Source organism: Microcebus murinus, chromosome 12, assembly GCF_040939455.1.
Source record: "Microcebus murinus isolate Inina chromosome 12, M.murinus_Inina_mat1.0, whole genome shotgun sequence".
Taxonomy (NCBI): domain Eukaryota; kingdom Metazoa; phylum Chordata; class Mammalia; order Primates; family Cheirogaleidae; genus Microcebus; species Microcebus murinus.
In genome coordinates, this window is record NC_134115.1 from 84,460,746 (window position 1) to 84,477,546 (window position 16,801).

Sequence of the window (16,801 nt, forward strand, 5' to 3'; positions counted from 1 at the left end):
TAGACTCAAAGCAGATAATTGGTGGAGGACTTTTTTTTTTTTTGAAACAGGGTCTTGCTGTGTTGCCCCTGCTAGAGTACAGTAGCATCATCATAGCTCATAGCAACCTTAAACTCCTGGGCTCAAGGGATCTTCCTGCCTCAGCCACCCGAGTAGCTGGGACTACAGATTCGTGCCACCATGTCCAACTAATTTTTCTATTTTTTGTAGAGACAGGGTCTTGCTCTTGCTCAGGCTGGTCTCAAACTTCTGGTCTCAAGCATTCCTCCTGCCTCTGCCTCCCAGGGTGCTAGGATTATAGGCATGAGCCACCGGGCCTGGCCTGGTAGAGGATGTGGTATATAACCTTTATTTTGTTGTTACTTTTCACCTCTTACCAATGTGGAGACTGTGCTGCCATATGTAATAGACCAAGTGTGCAAAGGGACTTAGTAACTTTTAGTGAGTTAGATATCTAAGTGTTGATGATATTCTTCCCAGACATGATAAATGGGTCTATTTCTTGAGCTGGCCGCATGATTAGTCCCCATGATTAGTTGTCTGTAGCCTGACATGCCAATTTTTAAAACCAAAGTCTGTGCAGTAATTTTTTGTTTTCTAAAGAAAAATTGGGAATCTTGGCCAGGTGGGTGGCTCATGCCTTTGATCCCAGCACTTTGGGAAGCTGAGGCAGGAGTATCACTTGAGGCCAGGAGTTTGAGGCCAGCCTGGGCAACATGGCAAGACCCCACCACTCCACAAAAATTAAAAAATAGTGGGATGTTGTGAGGATCACTTGAGCCCAAGAGTTTGAGACTACAGTGAGCTATGATCACACCACTCTACTCCAGCCTAAGTGACAGAGTGAGAGACCGTGTATCTAAAAAATAAAAAAGAAGAAAAGAAAGAAAAATTAGGAACCTATGTAGACCCGATGTCCTGCAAAGTATTTTTCCTTTTAGGAAAAGAGCCCCATATATTGCTTACCTCACTCGCTGTCGACAAGGACTGCAGACCACACAGGCTCACCTGGAAAGGCTGTTACAAAGGGTTTTGCGGGACAAAGAGGTGGCCAATCGATACTTTACCACTGTCTGTGTGAGGTTACTGCTTGAGAGCAAAGAAAAGAAGATCAGGGAATTCATTCAAGGTAACTCCATACCTTTAGATTAAGCATCTCTTCAGCCGTATGCTCTTGGGAAGATTTGGAAATTTTATTTTGTTTGCTAGTTTGTTCAAGTACCTGCATGCCTCAAATACTTATTTTATGGATTCCTAATAATTAAACTTTGATGTTGAACCAATAAATTACATTTTTCTCCTGGATTGAATATCTATAGTTTATTTTAAAAATTGGGGAAATTGGTAAATTTTTGGATCCACATGAGTTTTCTCTTTTTTTAAAACCAAACATGTCATTTTTATAACAAACGCCCTTGTACTTAAACTTTCACATATTTCTTCCTTTTTCCTAATTTTAATGATTTGGCTACATATTTTCCTAGAATAAACCACACTCAAACACTTTTGGCTTTAAGATTATAATGTCTGCATAACTAGTGATTAAAATGATTTCTATAATTTCCTTTTAAAAATTATTTACGTAGTTTTTATTAAACCATTTAAAAAGTTATTATTTTGCATTGGAGACTTTCAGAAGCTCACAGCCGCTGATGATAAAACTGCTCAGGTAGAAGATTTTCTACAGTTTCTTTATGGTGCGATGGCCCAGGATGTCATATGGCAAAACGCAAGTGAAGAGCAGCTTCAGGATGCGCAGCTGGCCATTGAGCGAAGCGTGATGAACCGGATTTTCAAGCTCGCTTTCTACCCTAATCAGGATGGCGACATACTTCGTGACCAGTGAGTGCTTCTGTGCTGAGTGCCTGTGTTGGACTGTGTAGGGATCTATCAGGTGGTTTCATATTTTAGGCAGGCTGTGCATGTGACTTAGTATCTGGTAGTAAACAGAAACATATCAGTTACTATTTTTCACCTGTCAGTTACATGATCAAAAAGAATGATAATACCCAGTTTCAGGGATGTGGGCAATCAGGCTGGAAGGAGTATAAATTGGTATGGCCTTTTTGGAAAGCACTTGCTGTTTACTCTGCCTCAGATATTCTTCCTTTCCTTCATGTGATCAATTAACTCTTACTTACCTTAGATCTTGACTGAAGTATCACTTCCCTGGGGTGACCTCTCCTGAGGAGGTTACCTTTCCTGTTAGGGCTCTCTCAGGTCCATGTGCCTTCCATTTGTCATGGTTGCCATTTGACATTCGTTTGAGTCATGGTTTCTCAACCAGCACACTGAGATTTGGGGCCAGATTGTTCTTTGATGTGGGAGGCTGTTTATCAGCATCCCTGGCCTCTCCACACTAGATGCCAGCAGTATCCCACCAGGTGTGATAACCAGAGTGTCTCCATATGCTGCCAGATGTCCCTTGGGGGGTAAATTCCCTGTTCGTTCCTTCCTTCCTTCCCTCCTTTCTTCCTTTCCTTCCTTCCTTTTTTGAGACAGAGTCTCACTCTGTTGCCTGGGCTAGAGTGCCATGGCGTCAGCCTAGCTCACGGGAACCTCAAACTCCTGGGCTTAAGTAATTCTCCTGCCTCAGCCTCCTAAGTAGCTGGGATTACAGGCACCTGCCACCACGCCCAGCTAATTTTTTCTGTTTTTAGTAGAAATGGGGTCTCACTCTTGCTCAGGCTTTTGTACTTCATATGCCAAGTGGGGCCTGTGTTCTCTCCAGAGCACCAATTTTTGGCTTCAGGCATAGGATGAGGAGTAGGGACATTCAAACTCTACTACAGAGAGCAGCTTTGAAGCAGATTTTTTCTATTCCCTCCTCCATGGCACTTCTGCAGGTTTTGTACAGTGTGGAGAGCTACCTCAGTGCTTGGAAAGAACGCTACCCGCAGGAAGCTGGGTGTAGCCCTTGACACTGACCCCTGTGTGGCCTTAGGCAAATCCTTCACCTTTTCCAGCCTAATTATCTCCCTTCTCCATGTAAGATCTGTGATCTTTGATTTCTGGCTTTTGATCCCTCTACCTCCTCTCACTTTTCTTTTTCTTACTCCCTTTTCCTCTACTTTACTAAATAATGTGTCCTAGCAGCTCTTGGGTTAGGGGCTTTCTCCACTGGAATGCTGTCCTAGTCCAGGAAAGAAGGATTTCCCTACTATCCCTGCATGCCCTCAGCTGCCTCAGCATGTCTAAACAGATCCTAAATATGTGCCTTTTTTGACAAAGAATACTTACAGCTAAGAGATAGTCTCAACTATAATTGTAATCTATATCTAGAAATAAGTTAAAAATGTTTTAAAAGTTTTGAAAAAAATCAGTGTAACTATGTATTACCTTGTTTTATGCATGATATTTACATGTGTATTTGGGGGGGCGTTTTCAGGGTTCTTCATGAGCACATCCAGAGATTGTCTAAAGTAGTGACTGCAAATCACAGAGCTCTTCAGATACCAGAGGTAATAATGTTTATGTGGCATGGGTGAGATGTACTAAATGCTGCGTGGTGTACCATGTAATGCAACCACTTTTTCAAGGCTAGATATAATTTAGTCTAACTATAAAGTTCCCTGGTACAGAAAAGAACCTCAGCAGTGGGGAGGAAGGAGTGAGGCAGCAGGGAAAATCCCCTCCCTGAAGCCCCTGGGTGCACAGGCAGGGCTTCTCCACCCAGCCCTTCCGAGCAGCACTTTCCATCCTTGCTTTATAGTCAGCTTTCTGCAGAGACGACCCATTTGACTAGGGGGCTGGGAGCACTCCAGAGAGTGTGGTACCTGCTGTTCCAGTAGAGATAATTGAATTTGAATGTGACCTCATAGTACCTTCTAGTTATTGATACCAGCATTTTTGCCTGTCTGACACATCTCTTACAAAATAAGAAAACAGGACAATTTCAGGGTTTTTGAGCTTTCTGGTTGTTTTTGTTGAAACCTCAACAATGGAACCCTAATTAGTATTAATATAAAATTTTAAATTGTCTTTGATTTTTTTGAATCTGTTATTTCTAGAACTTAGAACTACTGCAATGAGGGTACATATTAACTTTTAAATTACCTTCTGTTAGTAACTCGTTTACATTTTGGGGGGCAGCTACTAAATGTAGGGAAGTTCCATCCTAGCTATTTAAGAAAATAATTGTTTGAAATTTTATGAGTTCTAGGTTCTGTGTTAATTGTATGCCCCTTTTGTATTAATGGATGTCTAGATTGCTCTATTTTAAAATGCAAAACAAATTATTATTTAAAGTTAAATTTAAGTTAAGCTTTGGCCAGGCACAATGGCTCACATCTATAATCCTAGCACTCTGAGAAGCTGAAGAGAGTGGATTGCCTGTGCTCAGGAGTTTAAGACCAGCTGAGCGCGTGGTGGCTCACGCCTGTAATCCTAGCTCTCTGGGAGGCCGAGGCGGGCGGATTGCTCAAGGTCAGGAGTTCAAAACCAGCCTGAGCAAGAGCGAGACCCCATCTCTACTGTAAATAGAAAGAAATTAATTGGCCAACTGATATGTGTATATAAAAAATTAGCCGGGCATGGTGGCGCATGCCTGTAGTCCCAGCTACTCAGGAGGCTGAGGCAGAAGGATCGCTCGAGCCCAGGAGTTTGAGGTTGCTGTGAGCTAGCCTGACGCCACGGCACTCACTCTAGCCTAGACAACAAAGCGAGACTCTGTCTCAAAAAAAAAGACCAGCTGAGCAAGAGCAAGACTCTGTCTCTATTTCAAATAGAAAAATTAGCCAGGGGCCGAGTGTAGTGGCTTACACCTGTAATCCTAACACTTTGGGAGGCCAAGGCAGGAGGATTGCTTGAGCTAAGGAGTTCAAGACCAGCGTGGGCAAGAGTGAGAGACCCCATCTCTTTAAAAAGAAAAGAAAAAGTAAACAATAATAAAAATAAGTGAAAAAAGTAAAAATTAGCTAGGATGTCATGGTGCATGCCTATAGTGCCAGCTACTTGGAAGGCTGAGGCAGGAGAATCGCTTCAGTGCAGAAGTTTGAGGTAGCAGTGAGCTGTGATGATGCCGTGACATTCTAGCCAGGGTGACAGAGTGAAACTCTGTCTCAAAAAAAAAAAAAAAAGTTAAACTTCAATCTTGGGTAGAGAGGGAAGGAACCTCAATTTGGTTTTACTGGAGAGAGGAAAAAAGCAACCACCTATGCCTCTGGACATGGTGGTTGGGATGGTCATTGCTGGGGTTGCCGTTGGATTTAGAACTGTACATTGTCTGTGGTCTCACTTAGGTTTATCTTCGAGAAGCACCGTGGCCATCAGCACAATCAGAAATCAGGACAATAAGTGCTTACAAAACCCCCCGGGACAAAGTGCAGTGCATCCTGAGAATGTGCTCTACGATTATGAACCTCCTGAGCCTGGCCAACGAGGACTCAGTCCCCGGAGCAGATGACTTTGTCCCTGTGTTGGTGTTTGTGTTGATAAAGGTAGGCCCCTTACTGCTCTCAGTTAAGGAGTTGTGTCATTCTGAGCCGGGTGGCACGGGGCTTCACTTGATGTTTCAAGGTCTTGGCTCTTTTCCAAGTCTCAAGCTTTGTGTCACCCAGAAAGAAAGTGTCTAATGTCAAGATTTGTTCTTTCCAGAAGTTAGGGATTTCAAAAGAAAGGATGAGGGGGACTAGATTCCTAGATGAATGTTTTCAGCTTTCAAAGCAGTGCCAGAAACTCTTGGTTGGGGCTGAGTATGTAATTACTGAGTGAATAGATGAGGGCAGGTTCTCTCTATTGTGCTTTTACCACCCCCTTTCACACTGAACTCTTTGCAGTATCTGTCACATAGACCACCAAATTTACTAGTCATCTCTCCCCTCTTTTAGCCTCTTGTCTTATAGTATAAAAGTACCGCCATCTCTTGCCCTTCTTTGACTTTTAAAATTAAAATTTCATCACTTAAATGGTTTAATTTGAACATTTTTGGGGCAACCATGCAGTTTGGGTGTACACAGCCACTATGTGACTGCATCACTTGTGTGTTCCAGTCAGCCCAGCCCAGCTATTGCCATCTGAAGTGTGTTTGACACATTTCTCATTAATTCTTAGTGTTTGCAACATTTTTGCAGCCTGGACTCTCAACTCTGAGTCAGAAACCCATAGGATCGGCCACCACAGCTCCTCCTTTTGTTCACTGCTCTTCTCTCTTCTACACGTGATCTGTCTAGTCCTTATGCAGAGCCGGTTTAAGCTAGTTTTAAGGAAAAGGCCTTAGCTTGTCCTCCTAGCTGTTGCACAACCTGTGTCTTTTCTTTCCATGTGAAGAAGGTAAAAAAAACCAGATGTCTTGTGTTACCTTTTGCAGCAGAGGGCATATTATCTTTTTAGTTTGTTCTAAATTGATCCGCCAGACTTACCAGATGTAGCTCTATTTGTCTACAGCATTTATTTCCTTATTAACATTCTGGAATCCTGGGATATTAAGACCACTGGGATTAGTTCAGCCTCCACAGGGACTAATGAGGTTAAGTAACTTGCAAGGATAGAAAGTTCTAGATAGTTCAGTTAGGACTAGAACCTGGGCTGCCTTTCCAGTATACTGTTGCTACTCATAGTAGCTAAAGTTTACAGATTACTTCCAAAAAATGTAATTTGGGAATTATTTTCAAAAGGACTGATATTTCTTTCACAGAAAAACATTTGAAGAACTCTTAAATGATTGGCAAAGCTGTACATCTGAGTAATTGACTCTTTTTTATTTTTTACCTTTCTAGGCAAATCCACCCTGCTTGCTGTCCACTGTTCAGTATATCAGTAGCTTTTATGCCAGCTGTCTGTCTGGAGAGGAGTCCTATTGGTGGATGCAGTTCACAGCAGCAGTGGAATTCATTAAAACCATTGATGACCGAAAGTGACCAAGACCAAGGCCACCAAGGCAGCAGACTGTTAGTTGGGCATAGAGATCTCTAAAAAAATGTACCAGCTGCTTTGAAGGCTGAAGAAGATTGTTTTTGTATAATATTGTACAGCATTCAGACATTTTAAAACAGATCTTTACTAAACAGATTAATGAGCTAACAAGCAGGTTCTCTTTTCTTTGGGCTCTTTCCTTTCTGAGTTGCATATTTTATTTTCTTGTCCCCAAGTAGAGAATAGTACTGCAAAAAGGGACCACATTTTTCAGGTATTTTTAAATATTAAAAGAAAACAGAACAGAATCTCTTAGAAAATTCCTAGGCCTCCATTCATAGATACCCATTCTTTCTTTTTATTTTAAAAAAGAACAGTACCCGTCTTTTAAGATGCTGTCTTGTCTTATATGCATCTAATGGAAGGAAAATATCAGTTGCACTGAGGATTATAATAGTGGTGTATTAGAGGCATTATCTATAAATACACTCAACCAAAATTGAAAAGCTAAGAAGGAAATGTAAATATAATATATATTTATATTTGATGTAATATGGACATCTTCAGATTCTAATAAACAAGGACTATTGCTGATAATAGGTTGTCACATACCCTCTTGTGAAATGGTTTCCTTGACAAAATTTAAGCTGAGCTTAAAGGCAAAACACAAAAAATACACAAATATTTATTAAAGTGTAATACAGTTTATCGAACTGTCTAGGTGTGGAGTTTGATGCGCAGGGCTGCCTTTGATGAGGAGTATAAAAATCACTTATGAGGCTGCATAAAGGAGATAACTCTTTAATTATCATATATTACATAAAATGAACAGTAGATACCTAATACTTTATTGTGGTACTTCTTATCTGACATAGTAAATATACTGTAGAAACCCCAGACAAAGCTCCTTACAAACCTTTAATTGTAATATATTTTTGATGATTATTCACATTGAATGCACAGACCAGGAATTCAGTGAATGTCATTTTTTTTAAAAACTAATTTGTATTGTCTGCTCTAGTGATACAAGTTTTACTAGTGATAAACTATTTTAATCAACCATACTATTCTTACGGAAAAAAAATCTATTTTGGCAGGTTTCTGTGCCTTTATTTCCCTCTTCTGAAAAAAAATTTGTGTTTTAGTAGTTTTGTTTGCATTGTATATTGATGATTAATCAGGAATGGGTTTTGGTGCCTGAGAAACTGGCCAGGGAGGCACACCAAAGCATCAAGCACAAGTCTCATACATAGGCCATCACTGACTGATTTCACTTTGTATGTTTCCTAAACTTGCTGAGCTGCTTTTATAACAAACTCAGTCCCACACTTTGAGTTCCTCGTTGCAGGAACATTTCCTGGTGTTTGTTAAGGAAACCATGGCAAACAACCTTGAGCAGATGAATACAGAGGCTATCTGCTCCCTGTCTCCAAGATCTGTCTCAGAATGCCTAAAGAAACTGGATTTTCTTTATGTCTCCAACTCTTCTCATTGACTTATTTTAAAATAAAACAACAGGTTGTGTAGGAGTGTGGGATGTGGTTTCTGCCCTCAAGGGAGAGATCAAAATTAAACTAGTTCTATGAAATGTCCTTTCAAATGTTAGGTCAAGAAATCTGTGTACAGAGTCATGTGCTTCATGGGCTGTAACTGTCAAACTTGCCTAGAATTAGAAGTCAAATCCCATCGTAAATGCATTATAGGACAAGCTGTGTGACGTGATTTCTGAGACCTATGTAGGAGTCCATTTACTTCAGCGTTTGACTCAATAAACATTAAGTCAACAGAAGACTCCGAATAGTTGGAATTCATTGTTATGGGATTTAACCCATAAATCAATGAGAGTTTTTTTTTTTTTCTTCACAATATTTGCTAAATCTATTCCATGTTATCACTATAGAAATAAATACGAAGATGTGGACATTCACCAGGGCTCTTTTCTGTGGAGGAGAACGTGGTGTTTGGGGAGCACAGGCTACACTGGAGGCAGGAAGTAGGGTTCTATGGTGCTTGAGCCAGCGGTGAGGGTGGAAGCCCTGAAATTTGGTGTCAGTGAAGCCTAGGAGATTCGGGTGCTAACGACTCAGGTGCTGTAGAAAAGCACAGCCCAGCTGTTGTAGGGGCAGCTAAGTTTCCCTCGTAATCCTATCAGGAGCAAGTCCACTTCAGCATTAACCATCACTAGCTTTATTTCATGACATGATTTCTTACAGTATTGACTTCTGCATTTAGGAATTTATTCACTATCTGTATGGCAGTAGTAGTATGAGAAATAGGGAATGATTCTCTTGATTTTTCAGGAAAAAGTTCTTCATGTTTCTTTTCCTTTCTTTTTTTGAGACAGGGTCTCTGTTTGCCAGGCTGAAGTGCAGTGGCATCATCATAGCTCACTGGAGCCTTGAACTCCTGGGCTCAAGTGATCCTCCCATCTCAGCCTCCTCAGTAGCTAGGATGACAAATGTGTGTCATGCCTGGCTAATTTTTGTATTTTTTGTAGAGGATCTCTCTGTATTGCTCAGGCTGGTCTTGAACTCCTGGCCTCTAGCGCTCCTTCTGCCTTGGCCTCTAAGGTGCTATGTGTGAACCACCGTTCCCAACCTTCAAATGCTTCTTACTACACTGCCTTCCCTTACTTGTTTTTACATGAAGGATTAGTGCAAAAGTACAAAACTTCCCCTGGGAAACATTTGGTAGCCACAAATTATTGCCTGAAATTTACAAAGTTAATGGATGTTAAATGAGGATATAGTGACTCAGCTCACTGAAATCTTATAGAATTAACTTCTGTGAGGAAATGAAAAGTCAGTTTGTGTTTTACATTATTATTCTGCGTCTGGAAGTAATAGAAATAACCGATTGAAGATTGTCTTTCCTCATAAAAGTATTTTTTTTAAACCTGGTAAATATTTCATTTTCTTTCTCCACTTTAGGTAAAATCTCAGCCACCCTAATTGCTTCTTTCTGCTTTTTCTTCATAAAAACCTGCTTATAAAGCTTTTTCATACAGATAGTTAAATTGCTGTAGTAAGAGAATTTAGGCTTTCTGAGGGATTGAAAACAGATGTAATACAGGGTTTTTCTTTTTCTGTTGTGTCCTGGAAGCCTTTGTTTAAAGTGGACTTTACAGATTCATGTTCCTGAGGTGCATAAGCAAGAGAACAAAACCCCAACCCAGGCCGGGTGCAGTGGCTCACGCCTGTAATCCTAGCACTCTGGGAGGCCGAGGCGGGCGGATTGCTCAAGGTCAGGAGTTCGAAACCAGCCTGAGCAAGAGCGAGACCCCATCTCTGCTATAAATAGAAAGAAATTAATTGGCCAACTAATATATATAGAAAAAAATTAGCTGGGCATGGCAGCACATGCCTGTAGTCCCAGCTACTCGGGAGGCTGAGGCAGTAGGATCGCTTGAGCCCAGGAATGTGATGTTACTGTGAGCTAGGCTGATGCCATAGCACTCACTCTAGCCTGGGCAACAAAGCGAGACTCTGTCTCAAAAGAAAAAACAAAAAAAAAAACCCAACCCAGCCAGTAAGGAGGCTGTGTTCTTACCGCAAGAATCTGTAGCTGACTGTGTGTGTGAGCCAGGCACCATTTTCCTCTTCCTTGCTATGAAAAATTCCAATGAGGTGTTTTAAATGTGTGCGGTTTAAACATTTCTTTCTCTGATGTGATTGGGTGTAAGGAGGGAAAGTAGGAAGACACTTGCTCAAAATTATTGGTGGGTTGCATAGAAGTACAGAGATGTAGTGGAGTTGGCCTCACTGGATGCGTCCCAGGCTTTCTCTTCTTGTCTCTTTATGCTTGCCTTGTTTCTTTAAAGAAATGTCTGTTTTCTCTCTTTCTTGTTCTTTTAAGTCTAGTGGGTTTATTCTGCATGTAATTGGTATAATTTGGGAGTAGAATTCAGACAGTCTTCTTGAAGCTCAAAGAATTTTAAGTAAGTGGATGAACAGCGATGAGATCTTTGAGAGATTTTGAATGCCAAAATGCTTGAGAACTTTGCCAGATTAATAATTACTTAATAGATTTTAGAATGTAGGTTACCTAGGAAGTAATAGCTTTATTACTCTTGAGTACACTTGAAGAAATGAAGATACAGTTTGCTCCAGAGTTAAAGGTTGTGGTTGAACTGTGGAGTCACTGTGGAGCTGCCACGTCCCGCAGGCCTGAGCTCAGCGAAGGTAAGTTCAAGAGAGGAAGTCTTCGCTTGGGTAACGGCAGGCTGTGGGCAGGGGCCACACCCTGTCAGAACTCATCTCTGCTGCGTTACTGTTCTGTCCTATCCACCGTGTTCCTCTTGTGCTTCCCCATGTTAAAAAGCTTTGTACTGCCTCTTCTCTTGAAACTGATACAACCTTTATTAAGTCTCAGTAATGAGCTTGCACAATCTTGTATATGTACAGGGAATTCGTCCTGTCTCCTAATGTGATTAGAAATGTAAAATACCATTCTGTAAAGCTGATTAAAAAGGGAGAGCAGTTTGATTCACTGGGTTTTATGTTTCCACCACCTACTTTATATTCAGAAGCATTTCTGAAAATTTATTTGACTTCCAAATGTTACTGATGCTCTCTATGAATTCACACTTGTCTCTTTCATCTGAACATGTAAGGTATTTGCTAAGTGTGGTGCAGGAGGGAACTAGAATGACCCAGAAGTAACTGACAAGTTGGAGAATGTCAGTTTTAACAAGTTTCTATCTGACCCCTGTATTTGGGAGCTATTTATCAGCCTTAGTTCTGAAAACAAAAGCGTTACCATCTAATCACGATATTCACCAAAGCCTTTATTAAATCTCTTCAGCAGAGAGAAGGAGCCCTAGCTCCTTTAGGCTTCCCTTGCTGGTGGAAAGGTGCTTTTCCTATATTGATCACACTTCATTTAGCAGGAGGCAGTTAGAAACTTGCTTAGGCCTCAGTTTTCATTCACTCTGTTCAGTATTAAAACGAGTGCTGTGACTTGCCTAGGAACTGAAAATAGCATTCAACTTTTCTTGCCAACTTGGAATTACCTATGTCACTTGGACTCCTGTTATGTTTGTTCCCACTCAGCCCTTCCTCCAAGCACATGGCTCTGTAGCTTCTCCCCAAAGGACGCTGAGCTGATGGCAGTGTTTCGCTGGCTGGCTGCAGTGCCGCTGCAAAACCGTCATGATCCTGGACAGTGAAGACAGGTGCTAAGCTCTGCTTAGCTGTAAATGTGTCAGAGTTGAAGTATTCAGTGAAGAGCTTTTGCTTCAGTCACTTCATTCCATGAGAATCCTTTCCATCTGCTTCAAGTAGCAAACTGTAGCCCATAACGTTTTTAAAAAATTGACCAAAGAGCCACAGTGGCTGGAAAATCTCTGGTTGTGGGGATCCAGAAAACATCTTCTGAGTCTTGTGCTAAAATGGAAATAGCGCTCAGTTCCAGGTCATTGGGCCTGTTGCAGACAATGTGAAAACCATGGATGGCTGGGCGATGGCTCACGCCTGTAATCCTAGCTCTCTGGGAGGCCAAGGTGGGAGGATCGCTCGAGGTCAGGAGTTCAAAACCAGCCTGAGCAAGTGTGAGACCCCGTCTACTAAAAATAGAAATTAATTGGCCAACTAAAAATATATAGAAAAAATTAGCCAGGCGTGGTGGCGCATGCCTGTAGTCCCAGCTACTCAGGAGGCTGAGGCAGAAGAATTGCTTGAGGCTAAGAGTTTGAGGTTGCTGTGAGCTAGGCTGACACCACGGCACTCACTCTAGCCCAGGCAACACAGTGAGACTCTGTTTCAAAAAAAACCATGGTGATCTTATTTCTGTTAACTATCTAGAAATTCAGCATATTGCTGGCCAAAAGCATGAAATTTTATGCTCTTGTGTAAAGAGTATCCAATGTGGTTTTAAAAACAGGGCATTTCACTTCAGCTTTCTTTAGCCCTCTTCATTCGCAGTTCTGACAAACCTGTAACCAGGGCTTGGAGAGACGTAGGTGGTGCTGATGGTTCTTACCGCTGATTTGTGGTTAATTCAGTCAAGGGATCGATCTAATCTGACCCACCTTGACCAAATGGATTATAATATTTGGGGATAGGGCCCAGAAATTGGTCCATTTTTAAGTGTCCTAGGGAGTACTAGAAACTATCGTCTCCCGAACTTCGCTGTTGAGAATCCGTTTGCTCCCCACGTGCGGCCTCGCCTGCCCCTGCCCCAAGGGGGAGCGTCTGGGTGCACTCTGCTCCCCACAGCCCTGTGTGGACCCGCTTGGTTTCCTCACCGCCCGCCGCCTTACACCTTGACCACTGACAGCCCTGTTTTCCTCCCCTGGTGGCTGTGACGGGGCAGTGAGGCTGCGCCTGCCGCTCACTGAGGGCAGCCTGCTGTGGGAGAGGGCCAGGGGAGGCCGAGGGGCAGATGATGGGAAGGCGCTAAGGGCCATCCCGCCAGCGCGGCGTCCTCAGTGGTGCCGCCCAGCCAGCCCTCCTCCTGCGTCACTCCTGCCACTTACTGCAGAGCCGCAGGTTTTGAGTGGTGTGTGGTCGGAGTGCCAGTTTCAGGAACCTTAGGAAGGTTCCCATCTGAGCCCTGACACTAGCCAGACAACTCCGAAGGGCGTTTCCTGATTTGGGCTACGTCACCTCATCCCTCTCTCACAGTCTCTAGTTTTGCCGTCTGTGTGAAATCTGGGACTGTTCTGTGCGGGCATTTAGCCGGGGCTGTGGGCGCCGGCGCTAGGCGGGGCGCTGTGAAGGCTGCCAGCCGCGTGGCGCGGGGCTCTGGAGCCCTGAAGGAGAGAGAGGCTGCCCGCCGTGCTGCTCAAGGGGGGACGTGAGCCTCTCTGTGAACACAAGCTTATGCCACAGCCTCCTTCCAACCGCTATTCCCTGGGCGAGGAGATGGCCAGCGCCTCCCTGAGGGGCGCTGCTGTGTGTTCACCCCGGGGAGCAAGAGAATCATCCACCGTGTGCAGAGCGATGACCCCCAGAGCCCATTTTTTTTTTTTGAGACAGAGTCTCACTTTGTTGCCCAGGCTAGAGTGAGTGCCATGGCGTCAGCCTCGCTCACAGCAACCTCAAACTCCTGGGCTCAAGCGATCCTCCTGCCTCAGCCTCCCGAGTAGCTGGGACTACAGGCATGCGCCACCATGCCCGGCCAATTTTTTGTATATATATTTTTAGTTGGTCAATTAATTTCTTTCTATTTTTGGTAGAGACGGGGTCTCGCTCAGGCTGGTTTCGAACTCCTGACCTTGAGCTATCCGCCCGCCTCGGCCTCCTAAAGGGCTAGGATTACAGGCGTGAGCCACCGTGCCCGGCCTACCAGAGCCCATTTTTAACTAAAAGGCTCAGTCGTGAGCTCAAGCTCCATTCTGCTGTGGCCGTGTGTAATAACTGCGGCGAAACACTGAAACTGTCCACCCTTCTGGATCGGACACTTTCGTCCCCACGTGCCCCGTCCCACCCACCTCAGCATCCCGCTGCCCCAGTCCCTGGGCCGCCCAAACCTCCTAATGAGTCCTCAGCAAACCTCTCTTAGATCCGTCCCCACTGCCTCAGCAGTTCCCCACCTCAGTTGTTGCAGCTGCTCCTGACTAGTTTCCACGCGCCCCCTCTTGCCCCTTCTAGGTGCCCTTAGAATGAATCAAGTCTGATCACATTCCTCTCCTGCCTAATCCTGTCTGGGTGACGGCCTGCCTTTTCAGCCACAGGTCTCTGTCCCTGCTCCTTCCCCTCCAGCTGCACTCCAGCCCCTCAGAACCATCAGGGGCACCTTTACCCCAGAGCGCTGCCTGCCTTAGCCTGCGCCTTGCCCATCCCTGATCTGACAGCCCCACCCGCCCTGCCCTCCTTCAAACTCTATCCCTCCACACAGCAGGGACCTCCCTGGGCCCGTGCTCTTTTTGGGGACAGCAAGCTCCCAAATGGCAGGTGTCCCTGAATGTTTGCAGATGGGGTGGATGAGGTGCAGATAGTAGCCCCTCGGGCTGGGGAGATGATTCCCAGCAGGGGCTCCACTGTTTTTTCCTCCCAAATGCAGCCCTTGATGGGACAGGAACTCCCCCCTCCCATGGTCCAGGGCCGGGTAGTTCCGCCCATTCCCCGGGCAGAGCGCACCCCAGGCCCCCCATCTCGCTGGGTAGATGTGGGTGGGCTGGTGGCACCTCTGAAGCCCTGGCCCTGCGCCTCCTGTGGCCCCGGCCACCCTCCCCAGGCCTGAGCAGTAGAGGGACAGAGAAGGAGCCGGCACCAAGTCCAGTCCGTGAGAAGCTTCTGCGAGTCAGGGCCCTCCTGCCCCTCGTTGTCCTTCTAGGCCCGGGTGCCAGACAGCTGCCACTGAAGAGTTGGTATGGGTCCTGCTGGGCCACATGGGACCGAACATGGAGCCTAGGGCCAACCCGGGGGGGCAGAGGCTATGCCACACCCTGGCCTCTCCTGCGTCACTCCCACCCACAAGGCACAGGGCAGGGTGGAGGGTGCCGGGCACCCAGCTCAGCACCTGCGGGCTGCAGCCCTGACCACACCAAAGTGTGCTTGTCTGGCTGGCGCTGTTTAACCCTACTCTGGGGAGTAGGGATTCTTGTCCCTATTTGCTTATTATGTATTATTTTATTATTTATTATATTCAGTTGGCATCTACAAACCTGCGTCCTCTGGGGCAATAACGCCATGTTCTGTTGGAAATCCTGGGACTTGGACCCCTGCAGGGTGCGGCCCTTTGCGCTCCTCCGCCTGGAATCTGCCGTCCCAGGGTTGACTTCTGGGCTGGCCAGTTTCCGCCCAGGCCCCTGCTTTGCTGTTCCTTGGGTGACATCTTGTGGACAAGGACAGGTACAAACCACTGGCTGAAAAGGCTGCGGAGCGAAAGCAGCCCGGCCCTCTCTTGGGGAGCGTCGGGGCTCCTGGTCGGGATGGCGGAGGGCAGGGGGGTCGTGACCTGGAATCAGCTCCGAGTGGCCCTTCACCAGGACAGCTCTGGCTGGGACCCAGAACTCGTCCGGGTCCCTCCATTAGATGCAAAGATACACCAGGCTCCTCTGGGCCTGCCCTGCGTTGTGGCAAATGATTATTCCCAATGTATAAAGCTTTTCTCTAGCAACCCAGTAACAAGGTTAATATTCCAATGTCACAGATGAGGCAACTGCCCCGAGTCACACAGCCAGTGACTTGAGCCCAGCTCTGAGGGGGCCAACGCTAAAGGGCCCCTCTGGACAAGGTCCCCGCGGGAGCCTCCTGTCCCCTTGTCCGGGAGGTGCTGCGGGTTAGTCACACTCCTGCCCTGAGTTCCCGGACCCTCTCCCTGTGCCGGGCGCAGGGCGGAGTGCTTCACACGCTCCAGAACCCCCGCCCGCGGGCGGGCATCACTCGAGCCCCACCCCACACGAGGGTGCTGAGGCTCAGAAATGTGAGGTGCTTATTCAAAGCCACACGGAAAATACAAGCCAGAGCCTGGATCCGAATCCAGATCTACAAGATGCCCAAATCCGCATTTTTAGCAACTAAGGGATCCCGCCTGCCTTTCTGCAAAGCCAGCCTCGCAGGACTGTGGGGCATTGTGGCAGATGGGGAGCCGAAGGAGCTTTCCAAACTGTAGAGGACGGTGCCCACGACTCTCCCGATCCCTGTGTGCACTCCCCTTGTGCATGTGAGTCCCTCCCGCCCCCAGCATGGAGCCTGGGCCCGCAGGCGTCAGCAGACCAGACTGAATTGGCGTCTCTGGAGCAGGGAAGAGCCACTGTCCCATGCACGGCCCTGGTCGTCTTCCCAGGGCCAAGGCCACGGCAAGGACAGACCGACGGTCTCCACCTCCTCAATTGCCTCCTCTGTCCAGCGGGCGGGCAGGGCCCAGAGGGAGAGGGCGGGGTTGCTGAGGACCCTGGCAGACCGGGGAGCGGCAGGGCAGGCGGGTCACAATCGGCCAGTGGAGGCAGAGGAACAGATGAGAGGAAGCCTCCGGGCGGCTGCGAGGAGAGGCCCCACCGGGC

At 45.9% G+C, this 16,801-nt stretch overlaps 1 protein-coding gene across 6 annotated transcripts in view; it reads left to right on the plus strand.

Annotated features, from left to right (window-relative positions):
* GAPVD1 (GTPase activating protein and VPS9 domains 1) overlaps positions 1 to 8,779 on the plus strand; it is a 73,160-nt gene extending 64,381 nt beyond the window's left edge. For all 6 annotated transcript variants that reach the window (XM_076009039.1, XM_012771906.2, XM_076009041.1 and 3 more), the window contains 5 exons: positions 942 to 1,129; positions 1,629 to 1,842; positions 3,389 to 3,461; positions 5,241 to 5,438; positions 6,717 to 8,779. In XM_076009039.1, coding sequence (XP_075865154.1) covers positions 942 to 1,129; positions 1,629 to 1,842; positions 3,389 to 3,461; positions 5,241 to 5,438; positions 6,717 to 6,857 — 814 coding nt within the window. In that variant the 3' untranslated portion in view covers positions 6,858 to 8,779. The remainder of the gene's footprint in view (positions 1 to 941; positions 1,130 to 1,628; positions 1,843 to 3,388; positions 3,462 to 5,240; positions 5,439 to 6,716) is intronic.
* Positions 8,780 to 16,801: the final 8,022 nt, after the last annotated feature.